The following is a 19,251-nucleotide window of genomic DNA, read 5'->3' as shown; positions in this document are numbered from 1 at the left end:
CAGCCTACCAGGCCTGTCAGCTTCCGTGTGTGCTCGGTTCGTTCTGGTGGTATAATCAAACTTGGCCAGTCTATCCCAGGCCTTTGTGCATTCAACTCTAAGGGCTTTGAGCTTGTCTTCCCGTTGTTGTGGGCTTAAGGGACTGTTATCGAGCCTCTCTATCTCCCTTTCTCTTTGTGTTAGTTCCTCTTTCAACTTCTTTCTCACCCCTCCGGCCTTTGTTATAATTTCACCCCGTATTACTACTTTTAGGGCCTCCCATATGGTGCTCGCGTGTTCTGCACTCCCTGTATTTAGCTCTATGTAGTTGTCTATTGAGTCCTGGAGTTCTTCTTTAAAGGCTTGGTCCCTCAGGGCTTCCACCGGCATTCACCACATGGGAATGGGTGGTCGTGGGCCAGCATGGTTCCACTCTATCACCAATGGAGAGTGGTCAGAGATCGTCCTACCCACGTACCGTGCCTCCTCCATCTGGGGTAGGTGTTCCCTTCCTACGAAGACGTAATCTAGTCTCGTGTGAAGGCCATGGGGGGACGAGTAGTAAGAATAGGTACGTATCTGTGGATGTAGCTCCCTCCATATGTCCGCCAGGTCTAGTCTATCCGTTACTGCGTTTAGTGAGGTCGTGGCCGCTGATGGGGTCCTAGGCAGGGGTAGGGATCTGTCTAGGTCTGGGTTGTGGGTGCAGTTAAAGTCCCCTCCCCAAATAAAAAGGCCATCTCTGTGTGGTGACTCTAGCGTACATTGAATCGAGGTGAGCTGGGACATTACTGTTGGGGAGGTAAGAGTTCACTATGCAAACTTCTTGCTGTTCTATGCTTCCGAGCAGTATCACGAACCTGCCCTCTGGGTCTTTTAGTGCTTTCTTTAATTGGAATGGAAGTTGGGGATGGATCCAGGTATAGACCCCTCTAGCATACTTGGAGTAAGCAGTTCCGTACCCCTGCCCACCCCAGTGTTCCTGGAGTTTGGCGGTGGATTCTGCAGTGTAGTGTGTTTCCTGTAAGAGTGCTATCATTATCCCCTTTCTGTGTAGATGGGACTTAATTCTGTTCCTTCGAAGGTAGGTGCCGAGGCCCCTTACGTTCCATGTCATAATTTTTATTCTCATCGCCATGTCATGGGGGGTATTGTAGTGGTCGCGGTTTTCCAGGCGGGCTCCCGTGGTCGGGGCGTTTCTGGTAGGGGGTTTTGTCTATGCGCCCGGGATCCTGGGGCATGTTCCCTCCTCCCGATTCCCTCCCTGCAGTTGGCATTGTGTAGTATGGAGACTTGTCAACTTCTTCAACTATCATTCTAATGAATGAGCTAACTAAACCATTTAACTGTGAACTGCCCCCAGCGGTTGCGTAGAACTTGCAGCGCTCGGGGGCTCCCGAGCCTTCTGGGCCTCTCCAGGCCTTCCGGTGCGGGCTGCGTGTAAGCATTTGGCTCACACATCTCTTTTGGGGGGCGCCCAATGGCGTGGTCGTGTGTGGTTTCTCGTGCTTCTGCCCGATAATGCTATCGTTGTGCTGCAATCTAGATTGGCTGAGTTGTACCTCTGTGTAGAGTTGATGGCCGATGTCGTTCGTGGCTTCCTGCTTTATCCGTTGTTAGTCCTTGACGGGTCCTCTCCGTCGTCCGCCAAGTTATTGTGCTCGAGCCACATGTTTGCTGCGGCTGGGGTCTGCAAGAAGAGTGCTTTCCCTTTGTAGAGGACTTTGAGGCGAGCAGGGTAGAGCAGCTTCTTTTGTTCTATGACCTTAAAGCATCACAAGGGGATTGAACTCCATGTCAGGAGATCCTTGTGATGGAGCCTACCAAGACTCGAGCTTTGGCAGATAAGTGGACTGGACCCTTCAGGATCATCTCCAAGATGGGCGAAGTCAATTATCTGGTTGACATGGGAGTCTCTGGGGTAGCCCCTCAGGTATTCCACGTCAACAGGCTCAAGCCTTTCCGTAGGCGAGCAGAGGTCTCATACCTCTTGCTAGCTTCAGAGCAAGAAGAAGATGAGAGTGAGTCTTTCCCGATTTGCTGCATAGCAACCATCAGGATGGCTCAGTGGAGGGAGCGCATCTCTCTCCAGATCTGACAGCAGAGGGCCTGCAGGGCTTTTCCCTGGCAATATGCCCCTCTGTTCTCACTAACAGAAGGCCTCAACCCATGGTGCAGGCATGAAATTGACACCGGCGACAGCGTGCCTGTCAAAAGCAGATGCTACAGGATGTCAGACAATGAAGAACCACATCCAGGCTGAGGTTGGCAAGTTGGGTATGGGTGTTATTGAACCCTCAACCAGTCTCTGGTCCAGTCCAGTGGTCCTTTTCCCCAAGGCAAGTTCCCAGGCAGGTACCAAGGATTGGCAGTTCTGTGTGGACTTCAGAGGGGTCAATGCTGTCACCAAAACTGACTCACCCATTGCCCAGGGCTGATGAGCTTGTGGACACCATAGGTGCTGCCAAATTTGTGAACACCTTTGACCTTACCTCAGGCTATTGGCAAATAGCCCTGACGGATCATGCCAAGTAAAAGACTGCATTCTCAACACTTGAGGGGCTCTACCAGTTTAGAGTCATGCTTTTTGGGTTCAAGAATGCACCTGCCACCTTCCAAATATTAGTCAACCATGCACTCAGTGAGCTGGAGGCCTTTTGTGCGGCCTACTTAGATGACATTGCTGTACACAGTTCCACCTGGGAAGAGCATTTGACTCATTTGGATCAGGTGTTGCAGGCCTTGAAAAGGGCTAACCTCACTATCAAGGCCACCAAGTGCCAGATAGCTTAGGATAAAGTCCCTTACCTTGGTCATGAGGTAGGAGGGGGCTCAAATCCAACCTCTCTCCAGTAAAGTACAGGATGTACATGACTGGGAGACTCACACTATGCATACCCAGGTGAGAGCCTTTTTGGGCGTCACTAGGTATTATCGCAACTTCATGGCAGACTATGGAACCATAGCTGGACCTCTGACAGCTCTGACTGCGCCTAAACCACCAAGCAAGGTTAACTGGACAGAAGACTGTCAGAAGGCTTTTGCTTGCTTGAAGGAAAGTCTGTGTAGGGCACTTTTGTTGTGTGCGCCCGATTACAGCAAACTCTTTATCGTTCAGACTGATGCCTGCGACACCGGAATTGGAGCCGTCTTGTCCCAGTTAGATGACAAAGGGAGAAAACATCCTATCATATTCATCAGTAGGCAACTCAAGGGTAGAGAACTTAGGTGGGCTACTGTTGAAAAGGTATGTTTTAGTATAGTTGGAGCCTTAGGCCCTACCTTACGGGGTCTACCTTCAAGGTCCAAACAGACCATAAGCCCTTAAAATGGCTTATGCAGATGAAGGGTGAAAACCCGAAACTGCTCAGGTGGTCCATTAGCCTGTAAGGGCTAGACTTCGCCATTGAGCATAAGTCAGGGAAGATTCATGATAATGCGGATGGCCTTTCCAGAAGGTATGTTAACCGTCTGGATGAGGGTGTCAATCTCGTGTGAGATAAGACCACCCCAACCTCAGTCTGGGGGGGGCAGAGGTGACTGAAGCTGGAAATGTATTGGAGGGACAGGGTCTCCATGTCCTTGTCCTGTAGTCCTTTTATCATGTGTGGTCTGTTATTTTCTGCAAAGGAGTCCATGTGGGACTCCTGGCAGTGCAGCTCTTCCTCTTTTTGGTTTGGTATACAGACCCTTGGGATATCCTTATGGCACCCATGGGTGGGGGTACAACCCATTACCCCTAATGTATGTTTTTGGGCACCTGTGTGTGGTCCACAGAGCCTGGTATGGGCTGGTGGCATATCCATGCTGAATCTGACAAGGTACTCTGAGTATCCTCCATTTTGGGATACCTAGGCCCTGCCATTAGAATCAGTTGATTCCAGATAGGAGACAAGATGGCCCCTGTGGTCTCTTGCATTCTATTGCCCATTACCTTGTTTTCCCAAAGTCCTGGGAAGCCCGGACTCTGTCCCTTGCCCTGACTGGCTGTTGGGTGGAAGTTCCATATGGTATTGTGGAGAAGTCCAGGCCAGACTGGCTAGAGCCTTCCCAATGGCTGTATGTTGTGGGTACACCGTTGGGGTGTGACCTGGATGAATGGAGTGTGTGACCAATATACATTTCCTGTTATGGTGTCTAGTTTCTGGTATGTGACACAAAGACTGAGAAAGCCCTGCCCAAAACTGGTATGAATGCAGTGTGGAGTGCTGAATGGCTGGGTGCTTGTCCCAATACACATTCCTTGTTGTGAGTTTCTGGAGGGAGGAGAATGGCCTGAATGCACTGTGAGCATTATTGGCTGCCTGCCTGCATGAATGCCCTTCTGAATGATTGGTTGCCTGAGTGTGACCCAGCAGAAGGATAAGAGACCAAACAGTATATCTGGGGACTCCTCACTGATGGAAATTGTGCAGAAGCTGAAGTCGAAACTTGATGCTTGATCTCGAATGCGGAGCCGGAAGAAGAAGGTTAACTGCCGTTTTCCTTAGACGCGATCTGAAAGTTGCCGTGCCGCTGCTCCATTGCCTAAGAACACTTTGAAACAAGGACTCCCTCGCTCATCACCGTCCACCGCTTTGTCCTGCAGGAGAAAGTCAAGGTCACCGACGAACCTAGGAGAATCCATTGGTGGGTTTGCCACCATATGAAGACCACAAAGACCACAAAGACGCCAACGACCCGACGTCCTTGCTGGGCCACAGTTCTTTGGTGACTCTTTGCAGCAACGAACTATCGCTGTTGAGGTGCACCACACGCCTCATCTTCTCAGGACGTCCACGACCTATCGTCGACGAGCACCGCCAGGAACAAAGCTGCTGCCTCGATGCCTTTGTTCACCTTTTCTTCGATGTCAAACTCTGCTTAACCAGGTACATTGGGATAGTAGAACATTTGTAGAAGGAAATAAGACTCTGCTAAAGCAATATATGGACTGGACTTGTTTATTATCTTATTTCTGGGTGGCCCGGGTGGGGATCCTCACACAGAACTGTGTCTAGGTAACGGGGCCAGTATTCTGCCAATTGTTTAACCAACTTGTTTTCCTCCTCAAGTCTATTGTTGGTTCACATTATTAACTTATTTGTATGTCATTTGAAACGGTCTACAGTTGATGCATTTTAATGGAATCTAAGAAATAATTGTGGTACCACATAGAGACTGTGCTCAGGCAATTCTAAAATGATAACTATACACAAAGTGTGTTATTGTATGTCTACACAATCAAAGCCTTATTTATATAAAGAACTGTGTTATCACTAACTTAGTGTGTGGCCATTCCTTTGTGGGTGCTTGGGGACCAAACTGTACTTAAGGACCAGCCCACATCACCTCCTGAGAGCTTAAGCCTTGGTTGCTCATCCACAGCTACCAAATAGAGAACCTTGGCTGAGTGCTCTGTGCTTCTATTCTGCCATATAGGGAGCAGGAGTACAGATACCCCCCTCCAGTCTTTACAGACTGCTCCAATGAACTGGAGTCATTGTGATGGGATCATGTGAGACTTCTTGTAATTGAGGGAGAAGCCCAGTCTGTGGACACAGTGGTAGTTGATGCTGAGATGTTCATGGGCTTGTTCAGGAGAATTTGCCCCGATTAGCCAATCGTCCAGGTAGGGGTAGACGTGAAACCCCCCTCTCCTAAGACTCGCTGCCACAACCGCTATTAACTTGGTGAAAACCCTGGGGGCGGAGGTCAGCCCAAATGGCAGAACTCAAGACGGATAAGGAGAACTGCCAACCTCAGGTGCTTTCTGTGCTTGCAATGGATAGGCACATGAAAGCAAGCATCCTGAAGGTCCAATGACACCATCCAATCCTGCAGCTAGAGGATCTGAAGGATCTGAGAAAGGGCAACCATCTTGAACTTGTCCTTCCTGAGGAACATGTGCCAGTATCTCAAATCCAAGATGGGTCTCAATCCCCCCCGTCCTTCTGGAGTGGTTCTCCGGTGGACGATTGTGAGGTCTTTTTATGAATGGGAGACAGTAACCCTGAGCTACAATTTCTAATGCCTTAGCATCTGAAGTAATGTCTCAGCATTCTTGCAGATGCAGAGACAGTCTGCCTCCTACTGGGGCCTTGGAGAGTAATACCTCAGAGAGGTTTTGAGGCGGCTGGAACAGTGGCTGATCGTAAAGCAACCACTGTTTGGGCAGACTTGGTAGCTCTCCCTCATCCACCACGAGGGAATCTTCTTTGGCCTCTATAACTAGCCTGTCCTCTCGTTCTACCAACTGAGGGATAGAAGCGAAAGGACTTAACCCTCCAAGAAAATCCCCTTGGGTAAGATTGTTGTGGCTGTCTGATTGCAGCGCTAAGTGATTTTGGCGCTGCCTTAGAGGTCTGCAACTTCTCCAGGCTTTCATCAGCCTTGCTGCCAAACAGTTGAGGCATATTGAGTAGTCTTGACTGCATGTCTGGTGCAAATCCAGACCTTCTCAACCACGCTAATCTGCTTAGTACGGTACTTGTCACCATGGATCTAATGATGCTGTCAGAAGTATCCAGTCCTGACTGTAGAGACTTGCACATAGCCTCTTTTCCGTCACTTATGATGGACAGGAAGCAGTCTCTTTCTTCCTCCTCGGAAATATTGTCAGCCATCATTGCTATACAATACCACAGGGTGAATGTGAATTTTGCCACAGTGCAAGTGGCGTTGCCAGATTTCAACGCCATGCTTGCCGCAGAAAACAAACTTTTACCCAAGCATCCACTCCCTTATCGTTCCTCTTAGGAGGGATAGTGGGATATGCTGCCTGTTTGGATGAGGATGTCGCCTCCTGAACCACCAGGCTTTCTGACATGGGGTGCTTTGCCAAATATTCAGGGTCACTGCTAGATGGCCTATGCTTTTTGGTAAGGTTCTTGTTCACCACAGCAATTGTCTCGTGTGCCTCCCAATTTGTCTTAACCCTTTTCTGAAGGGCAATGTGAAAGGGAAGGATTGGATCCTTTTGTGGACCCTGGTTCAAGATATCTGTTAAATCGTCCTGCTCAAATGTGGGAGCAAACCTGCTCCAACCTTGAAAGTCAACCACCATGGTCATGAGTTGCCATAGGAGGCTTCTGCATGGTCTGAACGGTCTGGTTTTGCAAGTTCCAATTCAGGTGATGTATCCACACCACTGGCTGTCTGGGTATTGTGGGATATTTTAAACCCACTAGTCCATGCCCTGCAACATTACTGTGCACTGCTTGCATCACAAACCTCAGAATGGCTGCTAAAAGCATCGTGCGTGCTAAATTCACCCAGAAGTGTGCAGGAACACCTGAAAAATAAGCCACCAATCCACTTTTGCCTACGTCAGTGGTAACACAGGAGACTACTGCCAAAACCCACCATTGGGCTACCCACAGAGGAAAATGAAACTATTTGAAAAAGCAGTCCTGCATTGAAAGAGAAACACAGAACTGTTTAAAAATCAGTTTTTCCTTGGCTGTGGAAAGTGCAAAAATCATGGTTCCCAAACACCACAAGAGATTCAACCTCCTTGTGGGGTGTTAAACATCACTGTATATAAAGAATTCACCTAAGCACAATGTCAGCAGAAACATATTTTTATCAGAAGAAAATCCACATTTAAAGATGCTTGCTTTGAAGAATATGTCAAAAATGTGCACAGTACCGCTACTCGCCTGTGTTAGAAGCTGGCAATTACTTAACCTGTCACTTCTACATTAAGATCCAAGCATGGAAAAGAACTCCTATCAAAAGCAATAGAGGTGGATACAATTCAAAACTAGATTTGAAAAAGGCTGGAATTAAGAGATTTGTGGATATATTTGTAAAAATGTAATTTGTATTTTAGGACAAGACTATGTTAAACATTGTGTAAAAGTTAAAGCCAGCTACACTGAGCTTCAAAAACATTCCACACCTTCTCCCACACAAAGGAATATTTTCCCCTGTGCTCTGCTAAGGATCTGACAGGCAGGTGTGAAAGGAAAAGGGAGGAGCACTTTGGCCTGTTGCTCTGAGTGGAGACACATGACTCCCTTGAACTGAAAGGAAATGCTAATTCGGGTGTAGGCTGAAACCAGATGCCAAAGGCAGAGAGCCCTGGTAATGCTCTCTAGCCCAGCCAAGACCTTGGAGGTGGAGACAAGCAGTTTTGTGGATTCAGAAAGCATAGGAAATACCTTTTTGAAAAATACTTATAGAAAATTGTGCCGAACTGGTAAAAATATGGAATTTAGAGGTTATTAAAATGAAAGCGTGGCTCACAAGTAGAAACTACTCTGGAATTTGTGTGATATTCAGAGACAGAACTATCAAAATGTGGACTTTGTAGCAGTTGTGATAATGTTAAAAATATGAAACTTCACAAGAATATGCCCAGATGGTATGTGCATGTATGTAAAAAAATTGGTTTAGAACTGACACTGAGTAACCGACCAAAAGCGCGAAAACCTCATTTGTGAACCGAAGCTCTCCAGAAGATGGGACTTTGACAGACATGTGCCTTAATTAATCTGTAATGTAATTATGTAATATTAGCAAGTTTGGGATATTGTGAATATGTTTTTTATGAAAAATAGATTTTCTGGTTAGACACAAAGGGGAGTTTTTCTCCCTGGACCATAAACATGACACACTGTTTCCTTCTCAAATCAGGAGAGAGGGAATACTTAGACCAATCAGTTTCCTAGAGGGTGGGCTAAGTATAATCAGCCTCCCCACCCCCTTGGGAAATACATAAATAGGGACTGTTGAGGGCACAGACAGACCCACATTCATCCATCAACTGATCGACTGGCGAAGCGCTCTGCAGGAAGAACCCATATCCAGACTCCAGAACCCATATCCAGACTCCAGAACCCTGAAGCAAAAGGCCCAATCCAAAAAGCTGAACCCTTTTCAGCTGGCCTTTAAAATCTTGCAACCTGATTTTAACCCCTAAACTTCCAAGGGGCATAATTAATCCAACAATCTGGCTGTGCTTTTTTGGCTGCTTCTTGCCAAGAGCCCTTGCTAGAACCCAGAGATCCAAACCAGTAGAGCAGAGCTGTACCCAGAACCAACCCGTCAGATCCAGTCCAAAGAAGCCGTGCAGAGACCAGAGTGCCTTGCTGAGATCAGAACCAAGTGCCTGAGACCTGTCCGGTGGTGAGCAAGATCCAGTCCAAAGAAGCCGTGCAGAGACCAGAGTGCCTTGCTGAGAGCAGTACCAAGCGCCTGAGACCTGTCCGGTGGCGAGCGAATTCCAGTCCAAACCCTTGACCAGATCCTGACGGGCCTATTCCATTCCAAAACCATAGTTGTGAGTATTTAGCATAGAACTGCCCATAGCCATCTCTTAGTTTTAAGTAATCCTATCCAACCCATTCCGACATATCCAGAACTGCATTGTAGAATCTCTTGTCTATTCTGAATCCTTCTCTCGTCCACATAATCCTGTGATAATTGTAGTGATAATCATCTTTGCGCTAAAATATATTTGCTGGAGAAAGGCAAGCGTCTCGGCAGATAGAAACCATCCGGGGGCGCCTCTGCATCGGTGGCTGTGCTGTCATGTAGTTTGTGGCTCCATAGACTCCCTAGTGTTAAGAAATCTTTATTCCTAATCTTCCAAAGCGCATCTTTCATTTTGAAATCTTGACTCTTGAGAAAAATCGACCTTTACTACAACCTCTGTAACTTCTGAACCGTACATGCTAGGAATGAAATTTAAATGTAATTTTGAAGCTACCACACTCCAATTCCTTATAGCTTTTCCGTAATCGCATTTCTCGCGTGCTGAAAAGTTTGCCGCGATTTGCATTTGGCTCAATTTCACTCCATATAAAAATAGCTATTTCTTGCTTTCAACTTCTGAATTTCATTTTCCATCTGCTAATCATTCTACAATCATTGGCAGTGTCTACCTGAACCAATCCAAAGCAACTCTCACTAGTTCTGAATCAATTTAGCGAATTAAAGTCATTTTAGCATTTTTCCCATCACTTCATATTACATTCGAAAGCATTTGACCTGTTTAAAATCATTCCTGTTCTCTAAGCTTGCTGGGGGAATTGGGATTGAACTTGCAATCGTTGATTGTTATTCCTGAAACCTGTGTGCCCTCATTCCATCTCTTCATACTGCATATAAGGGGGGATTGAGTAGTAACAGGGGGAAAGAGTGATTACATTGTCTTTGATTGAATTCATATACAGTTTATTCTGTGCTGCATTAATTTCATCTCATTGCATTCATTGAACCCACATAAAGTTATTCTCTGCTACCTTATTCTTCTCACCCATACGCCTATTGATTAAAGAGATTGATTGTTGTGATATCACCCATTGCTGATCATTGTTCATATTCATAATAGTGTGATATTTAGATATTGTTCATATTCATAAAAGTGTGATATATGTATTGGTTAATTCATCAATAAATCTTTTAGCTTGCAAAACAAACCTACTTCTTGGTTCAGTGAGATCGGGGGGATACAAAGAGAGGGGCGTTATATAAGGGTACATCATCCAGAAATAAAAGAACTTTGACATAAAAATATATAAATAAGGGTTCCAGCTGGGCATCTCGCTAGGCATTGACTTAGGTGGAGTGCTGGGTTGAAACCACTTACAGTATCAATCCCTTCAACCTGGACTCTTCTGACACCAGGGCCTCTGGCACATTAGGGGTACTGAACTCCTGGCCAAAGGGTGGAGGGACCACATCAGAAGGTTCATTCTCTTCATAAATTGAAGATAAAGATTTCTTGGGACAGGTTTGTAGGTTTTCTCCACCTGCTTTGCTAAAAGCGCTGGCGCCTTCAAGCCTGTCATCGACTGTTCTTTATATCAATGGCATCAATATCTTCGACACTGGAGACATTGACGAACTCAACGCCACATCAATGAAGCCTTTTTTTCAGCCAATGCCCATGAAGGGCTAGACCCTTGACTCAAAGGAGTGTTTGAAGAAACGTTGTTGGGTTGAGGCCTCAACGGCTCACAATGGTTGATGACTTACATCCCGGGCGCCAGGGCACGCAGGATTTAGCCTTTGCCTTCACCTTGTCACCTTTATGCAGCGTGGCCGCAGCATGGCTTCTTTCCTTGTCCTTAGAGAGGGGCGGGGCCTCCTGCTCAAATATTTTCAACATTTCTCTCCGAAACTCATCCCATTGGGCAGGAGTAGAGGAGTTGATCAGACATGCAAGTCTCTCAGGAGAGGAATCACTAGAGGACGATGGAGACGGATGACGCCTTTGTTTTACTTCTTAGTCGAAGAATGGTTAGACCCACTCTTGAAGCAAGATCGTTTTTTGATGATTTTCCGAGAGGAGAGTCTCCTCTCGACTCGTCAGAAGATCAGGTTTTAGATTTGGATGAAGCGGATTTCAAGGGGGTCCTACCAGCCGCTAGTTTCCCTTTGCTCTCTTTTAGAGCCTTACTGGTCATCGCCTGACAGGAGTCGCAGTTAGCCATTCCATGCTGTGTGCCCAGACACCAAAGACACACTGAATGAGATAAGTGATCAACATTTTGGCACTGCAATTGCGGCATTTCTTAAAACCAGTCTTCGGTGTCGATGGAGCGGACCATGAAGACATTTTTCTCAAGTGTCGTAGTTTTTATTAAAAAACAAGTGTGTCTTCATTCTCTCGAAGCAAAAGTCGGAAAAACAGAACTGAAGCTATGTACGGATGATGACATCGACCTCGAGATGGAGGCCCTCAAAGGGACATCGAGTTGAGGGAATCAACGCATGGCGGCCTCTGCTGTATTTTTTTCACTGAAGCTGGAAAAGATAATATCAGAAAGAGGAGTATGTGGGAGGACACATTCCATTCGAAATATGATTTTGTAAATGCGTGGCCTGTACATTTAACTCTTATGCATTGAAGTCATGACAGGGGTGTTGCATAGTATATGCGGCAGCTGATGTCACATACAGGGGTGTGTGCTATGATTTATTTCCGCCAGTGCACTTGACTCTGGGATTCCCAGATATTCATTTTTTCAAATGTAAGTGATGCACCACGAAAAAATGTTTTATTTAATACATCACTATATGGTGCTTTTGTGATTTGTCAGATTAAACACATGAGTTAGCCCTTACTTTAATAAATCATTGAAAAAAATTCCCTCGGCCAAAGAAGCACTTAATAATGTGCACCAAAGAGGTACAATTACTGAGGGTTTTATCAAATAAGCAGGCTCCAGGTCACCATTATAACTTTTACGTTTCATTGAATGTATTAAACTTAGCCACTGCTGGTGCGATTAACATCCATTAGAGTTGAATTTTTAAGTTTGCCTAAAACATCAATGCCTAACTGTGATGAATTGACTTCTGATCTGCAGGAGTACAAGAATTAGTAGAGGCTAAAATGCCCACTCAACCCTCACACTTGAAGGTAAAACAGACACAGTCTAGAGATATACCTCCTTCACTTTATGTGGTAGTGTGGGTCGAGGGAAGGCTATACTCTTAAGAGGGGTGTGAATGTGGTTCAGTAGCAACCCAAACAGCGAAGTATAACAGTCCAAAATAAAAGAAATGCCCAATCAAGACTCTATAAAAATACATACACTTTAATTAAACGCACCATGTACAATAATAACCAGAAAAACACTACACGAAACCCAACCGTGAGGAAAGAACTCAGGATAAGCAAAGATAGTAGATGCAGCACTGAATCAGGGGTGAAAGGCAAGCAAAGGGAAGCATGTTCTTGAAAAAAGGATATGTAGTTGTGATAAAAAAAATGGTTCAATGTGACCTAATCAGCCTCTAGGGCCCATAAATAAATAGACCATGGGGGCAGTTAGCAGTTAAAAGTACTTTATTTGCCGTTCTTGGTGGTTCAGCAGCACCGAACCAGACTTCTTGGTTCTGTCTGACGATGGAAGAGAGCAAAAAGCAACACCGGAGGGTTCTGCTGGTTCAAAGGTGTTGAACAGTTCTTGAAACATGCTCGAAGCAGTTCAACAATGTAGAACACTAGGATCCAGGCTTTCCTGGCTCTTAGAGTGCTGTGAGTCCCAACCCAGGGGCTCAGGGACAAGAGTAGTCCTTTTCTTGTGCTCCCAAAACAGGGGAGCACAATATTTATTTTGATCCTTGTATTGAGGTTAATTGTGATGATTTAATAGTTTTATTTGTATCAACTGATTCACTGTTTTAACTGTGTATGGTTGTCTTAGTGCAACCAGGAACACACAAATTAAAATATAAAAACAGGGGAGGCTGGCACACAACTGCAGGGGACCTCCAATACGGTGAGTTGTAGTGTACCACTGTGGCTGTCGGAGATGCAGCTCGTGTTCCAGCAGTAGATCACCCCCAAATGGTCCCTGGGGATGGTTAGGGGACAGAGTTGGCCTCTGCATTGGAGCACCCACATTCACTTCTCAAATGGAGGGCTTTAGAAAGGGCTGCTCTCTCAGCAGGGCCCAGTGAAATCTTCTCAAGTGATGATCCAAAGATGCTTTAAGACGATTCCCAAGGTAATTCAAAGAAGTGGTGGGGGACCCCTTCTTTTAAAGGTAAAAGGTGACTGGACTGAACCCAGTCTACTTTAAGGGTCCAGTCCCTTCTCTTGAAATGAGTGGACTTTGCCCTTCTGACATCACACCCAAAGTGCTTTGTGCTAAAGGAAGGGTAGGGGACAGGAAAAGACAGAGGCAGCGAGAAGAAAAATGGGAGAATTCTACCCAAACTGTGCAGATCTCTCCCTAGCTGTACTAACACCACCCCCTTTCCTTCTCAATAAAAACAAAAGGTCTTTAGAAATGCATCCCCACACCCATTCACAGTGTCCTGTGGAGTGGCTGCCACAGAGGGAAGGGCGTTACCTGCCCTTACAAAGGAACAAAGAGATTCATCCCACCAGGCTACCTTCCTGCAGGTATGGCAGGGTCCAGCCTCTCCTGGTAAATACACATAACCCTTCCACGGCTGAACTGTGCCCACAAGGATGACACATGTGTAATAACAATTTAATGGGGCTGGAATAACTTAGAGATACTGGCCACCATAGCCTAACTCCAGTATGGCTTATATTTACAGTTTTATGTGCCACCAGGACAGGATCTTCCAGAGTTATGCCGTTTTTGGAGCAGGGTGCATATTTTAAAAGCAGCCCCTGAGCTGCAGAGACTTAGGTGTCACTGCAGCTGTCAATAGGTCACCTACGATCTCTGAACCTGATGTGTGTTACTGGTAGAGCAGATGCTGCGAATCAGGATACTGACTCAGCAGGGCATAAGTACACACTATGCATCATTTAATTATTTAATAAATAAAAAAGGGCAGCGCTTTCACCCCTTGCCAGTCCATCAAACTGATTACTTTATTGCACAGAAAATAGATTTACTTCATTCCTGTGTCGCTGATTTGCCATGTCCTCCTGCATTTTACATCTATTTTTCTCACTTGTTCTTCATGGTCTCTTCCTCTTAGTGGTTTCTTCCTTTTTCGAAAAAAACTTAAAAGCATGTAGGTATTTGTAAAAGGTAATGTATTTTAGACTGTGCATATGCTCAAATAACATGGGTTACTGGCACCAACCTCGGCATCTGAGAAAGCCCACAAGGCAATACAGCTAGTACACATTATTTTGTAATTGTAATTATTTATACAGCGCTTATACAACGGTGGAGGGGCTCAAAGCATTTCAAGGCAAGGAGGGAACAAAGGAATACAGTAATCATTCTTAGTTTTCGAATGATCTAAACAGAAAAACTAGCATATTAGGCCTGACAGTATTTCTCCTAGTGCAAGTGCATGAAGTGTTACATTTTCGACCCAGCTAGGGAGGGGATGGGGACAGAAAAATGTGGGGGAGGGGGAGAAACAGGACAGAAACTTTTAGTCCTGGTACATTTAGGTAATACATGCGTACAGACGGAGGTGCGCGGAAGAAGGGGTGGGGGGGGGGAATGCGTCCAGTCCAACAAGGCCCTGGGTTAAGTGCTACAGTTGATTTTAATATTGAATATGCAAGTAAATCGGAGGAACTATATTCGCTACATAGAAAAGCATTAGTGTTTTAATTTCATTAATGGGTGTGTTGCATCATAGGTATAACTAAACTAATAAAAAAACAAAACAACTTGACCCTGTCATTCCTAGTTACCGGTTGCTGAGTCTTTGCGAATGCCTTACCTGGTACAACATGTCGACCCATTCCAAATACAGCATAAATGAAGGAAGGGAAGAGCGAGCCATACAATCCAAATACTGGGTGAACTGAGGACATAATGGCAAATGCCAACCCTGCAAACAAAATTAGTCATAATTACTTCACAGCACATTGTTTGATAATTATATATTTATTTTTATTTTGATGAAATGTATTCAACCTTTCACAGCAAAAATCAAAATAAAATATAATCCCAAATAAAATCCATTTCATGGGAAGACAACTTGATCAGTCCATTCATGTTAACATTTTAAGAATATTCACAATTTCTCTCCACATCATAGTAAAATAAAAAGGATGGAAGCATGATTGTTTCCAATCAAATTCCCTCAATAAGATGTTTTCTAATAGAGTTCCCATCAATCCCGCTGAGCGCATTGCGCCCGTCCTTAAGACAGACAGACATTTTCTAGGTCCCCTCCCCACCAAAGACGGCATTCCCTACTGTCACCATGTACCTGATGCCAAGCACCCTTTAGTTCTGGCTGTATTAAATTTTCGGTTTAGATAATCCCAAACTAGGTTATTGTCCACAAATTGTTGGATGTATGTTAGAGGTCCCCGTCTAGTCAATATATAAGCCACAAATTCTGTAGCAGAATGTTGTGTACTGAGATTTACCACACATTGTTCATATCCATAGGCAACTAAAATGGCTTTCATAGTCTTTTTAATATAAAGGGAAGGACTTTCCCGTGCAAATTCCCCAGGGACAGTAACAGCCATTTATTAGCCATACTGCAAAGTTGACCCACAGTGCTAAACCCCATCAAAGAAACTCGAGAAAGAGACAGGCATCAGATATCAATGACAGGAGGGGGCCAGCCGAAGCATTGCACTGTTTCCACAAAGTGGTCAGACAGATCAAAAGGACTTTCCATTGAATAGGCATCACATTACATTCCAATAGAATCATCTCTATCACTGTACATTGAGGCACGCACAATAAACATCTTAACAAGTATCTCGAGTCTAGCCAGCTCATCTAAACTAGATAGACACCAAACTTCATTTAGACTGATAGAGCTGAATCAGCGATCGCGTCAAGAACCCCCCCTTCAAGGCAAAGGACCCCCAAGGTCACATTAGCCGTTAGTCTAACTTGCTCAAAGTGAGTTGTGCTGCCTAACCTAGAGTTCAAATGTATGCCCAAGTATTTATAATAAGGAACCACCTACAGCTTGTCCCCGTCAATTGCCCAAGATCAGATTTATTTTCCTTCTCTCTGTTTCAAATACCATTATTTTTGTTTTTGAGATGTTTATCACAAGGGAATTTTCATCGGCATAAGACTTCAATTTAGTCAATGAGGATTGTTGACCACCCGGAGTTAGATCTAAGATTCCGAGGTCATCTGCATATCCCAGCCATTGGATCGGTACCAATCCTAATTTTTGGGGAATAGCAGTCTGGGTTCCCAAGGACCCACCCAAATCTGGCAGGTATACATTAAATAATATGGAGGGCTAGCGTACAGCCTTGTTTTAGGCCTTTATTTGTAGATGTCCAAGCAGTGGTCCCACCCTGCTGATCCAATCTGATCTTTACTCTGGCCAGTATAATAGAATAATAATTTTTAACAGCCTGTGAGGAATGTTATTTTTAGTCAGCTTCCGCCACATTCTAATGCGGTCCACCGTATCAAACGTGGCACTAAAATCAATGAATGCTGCATAGACAGGGAGCTTCCCAATTCCCGCTTGTTGGATTATGGTGGTAAGTGCTAGGATGTTAATGCTGGTATTTGAGTTCTTCCGGAAGCCAGTTTGGTTAAGAGGACTAATGGTAAATCTTTCAAGCCCAGTCCTCAATTTCTTTCAAGGGGACCTGGGCAACATTTTTAGCAGGCACATCCAGCATTGCAAGCAGGCAGTAGTTGTTAGGGTCGCCCTGCCTGCCCTTCTTTAAGATCGGCACGATTTTACTGTCGCACCAGGATTTTGGAATCATCTGTAGCGTCTCGATACAACAAAGGAGGTGATGTAGAGCATGCAACGCAAAACTGGGGTCCAACTCCAGAATAGTGCTGCACAGCCCATCAGGGCCAGGTGCCCTGGAGGACTTAATCGCTCCTATAATACGCAGAATATCATTCGGTCCCATGCTGTATGTCCAAATAGCCTTGGTTGCCCCCCAACCCTCATCAGCCAAAGGCATGACGCCAAGGACATGCTGAATATGCTGGACCCAGCCCTGCTCTGGGATACCATTCAGAGTTCCTGTTTTCTATTCCTTGCCATTTACAATCCTCCGGAAAAGTTTTACATGGCTTGAGAGAGAGGACTGTACTAGCTCTGGCCATTGGAGACATTCCTTCACGTACCTATGGATCTTCAGTCATTTATGATACTTAGGTTTTGCAGCCCTTACCCCTTCACTGTGCGCAACTGATGACACTTCTGACTTAGCTACGGCTCGCAATTCTTCGATCAACCTCCTCTTTCTATCCTGTATTGCTCTATCATACAAGTGACAATTAAGATTCCTATGGCCAGAGCTCACCCTCCCCAAAGGCTGGATATTTGAGAGAGAACACCCCTGGATAACGCCCATATCCTTCTCAAAATGGGGTATCACCCACATGGCATTCCCATCCGCAGCATGTTTAAAAGGCACCAAAAGTGTTTCACGCGACCGGGATGGCCATGGCCAAATTCTGGTCATTCCAAGAGATGCGATTCAAACCCTTGTGATGACCCATGGACATCAGACCTTGCCACCTTGCCAATAGGTCCAGATGGGCCACTATTGGGAAGAGGTTGCTCGTCAGGCACAGATACACACACAGCTCCACCACAATAGCGGGCAAATTGGTGACAAACACATAGTCCAAAATGCTCCTCCCTCCATTACCCACCTGGGTATAATTTGGCGGGTTGTATGACGGGCGAGTTCCATTGATCACTGTAAAACCATGCATAGATAATGAAGAAGCCCAATCTCCACCCCCTACAGCGAGTTCTCGATTTAGGTCTGCAGATTGCAATCAAGTCTCTGTTAGGGAGTTCACACTCCAGTGAAATATCAGAGTTGTATTGTAGCATTGAACTCCCCACAGAGAATAATTGGACCCTTAAACTTCAAATCACTCAGGATTCCCTCCAGGTCTTTAACTAGAGTGGATACACTTCCCTCATACAGCGGGACATAAATGACAATAATGAGCATTTCCTGTGGGCAATCCACAGTATATTTTGCATGAGTAGTCATTTTTCCCATTAAGATGTTTTGAGAAGTGGAGCCAACCTCGACCAGCCCCATTAAATTCTTTACCCGTAGGGCAAGGACCCCCTTTGGGCGACCTCTTGGACCCTTTTTCACCTCTCACGATATGAAGTTCCATCCATCCACCAATAAGGAGGCAGTCAGCCAAGTCTCCTGAAGCATGACGACACTCAACCCATCAATGTACTCAAATAGACCACCCTGAGAGAACAAATGAGCGTGCACCCTGGAATTCCAGTTCAAACTCAGGAATGGCAGGTTAGATCCATGGTTAGGGATGCAATGCCCCCCTCATTTCCACCAACCACATCCAATGGGGCTCATCGCCCTGAGGCCCCTGCTCGTGTTCCCAGAGGACTCGCTTATCATTTGGTCCAAGCGCAGGGTGGGCTGGGGGAGTTCCACAAGCTCAGCAGCCTTTTCATCCCTCGTACACAAATTTGAGCCTTTCCTGGACATCGACAAAGTCCTGATATTTATGACCACAGAAATTGATTAGTTCTATCACAGAGCATTCATACCCCTTTTTTATAAATTGCCTCTTGTTGCTCCAGAATGTAAAACAACATATCTTCAGAGTAAAAGTGAATGTGAGAAGTTACATAAGATAAGCTCTCGCACATGTCCACAATCCTAATGTCACTACTGATGATGTGTCACAAAAAGGGACAATTGCGTGTAGTAACTCCAAAAAACGAGAGCGGTTTAAGTGAAAGTTATACCGCTCAGAGAATAAGATTTGCATCCGCAGACCCTTAGCAGTGTAAGCAGTGGACCTGGACGTTTTGTCTCTACCTCTGGCAGAAATATTGAGCCCTTTACCGCCCTCGTTTGTCCAAACAGAAACAATATGTGGCCCATTTGTTATTAGGCTTCGGAATCGGTGTCATTTTAGATGACAT

The 19,251-nt window shown here is 45.3% G+C and overlaps 1 protein-coding gene across 1 annotated transcript in view; it reads right to left on the bottom strand.

Annotated features, from left to right (window-relative positions):
* Window positions 1-19,251, bottom strand: part of SLC26A7 (solute carrier family 26 member 7) — an 888,192-nt gene that overhangs the window by 653,676 nt on the left and 215,265 nt on the right. Inside the window, exon 2 of the mRNA XM_069622129.1 lies at window positions 15,088-15,198. Coding sequence (XP_069478230.1) covers window positions 15,088-15,198 — 111 coding nt within the window. The remainder of the gene's footprint in view (window positions 1-15,087; window positions 15,199-19,251) is intronic.

This window comes from Ambystoma mexicanum, chromosome 5q (assembly GCF_040938575.1).
Source record: "Ambystoma mexicanum isolate Mex_15411 chromosome 5q, UKY_AmexF1_1, whole genome shotgun sequence".
In the NCBI taxonomy this organism is placed as follows: domain Eukaryota; kingdom Metazoa; phylum Chordata; class Amphibia; order Caudata; family Ambystomatidae; genus Ambystoma; species Ambystoma mexicanum.
This window is presented reverse-complemented; position numbering and strand designations above follow the sequence as displayed.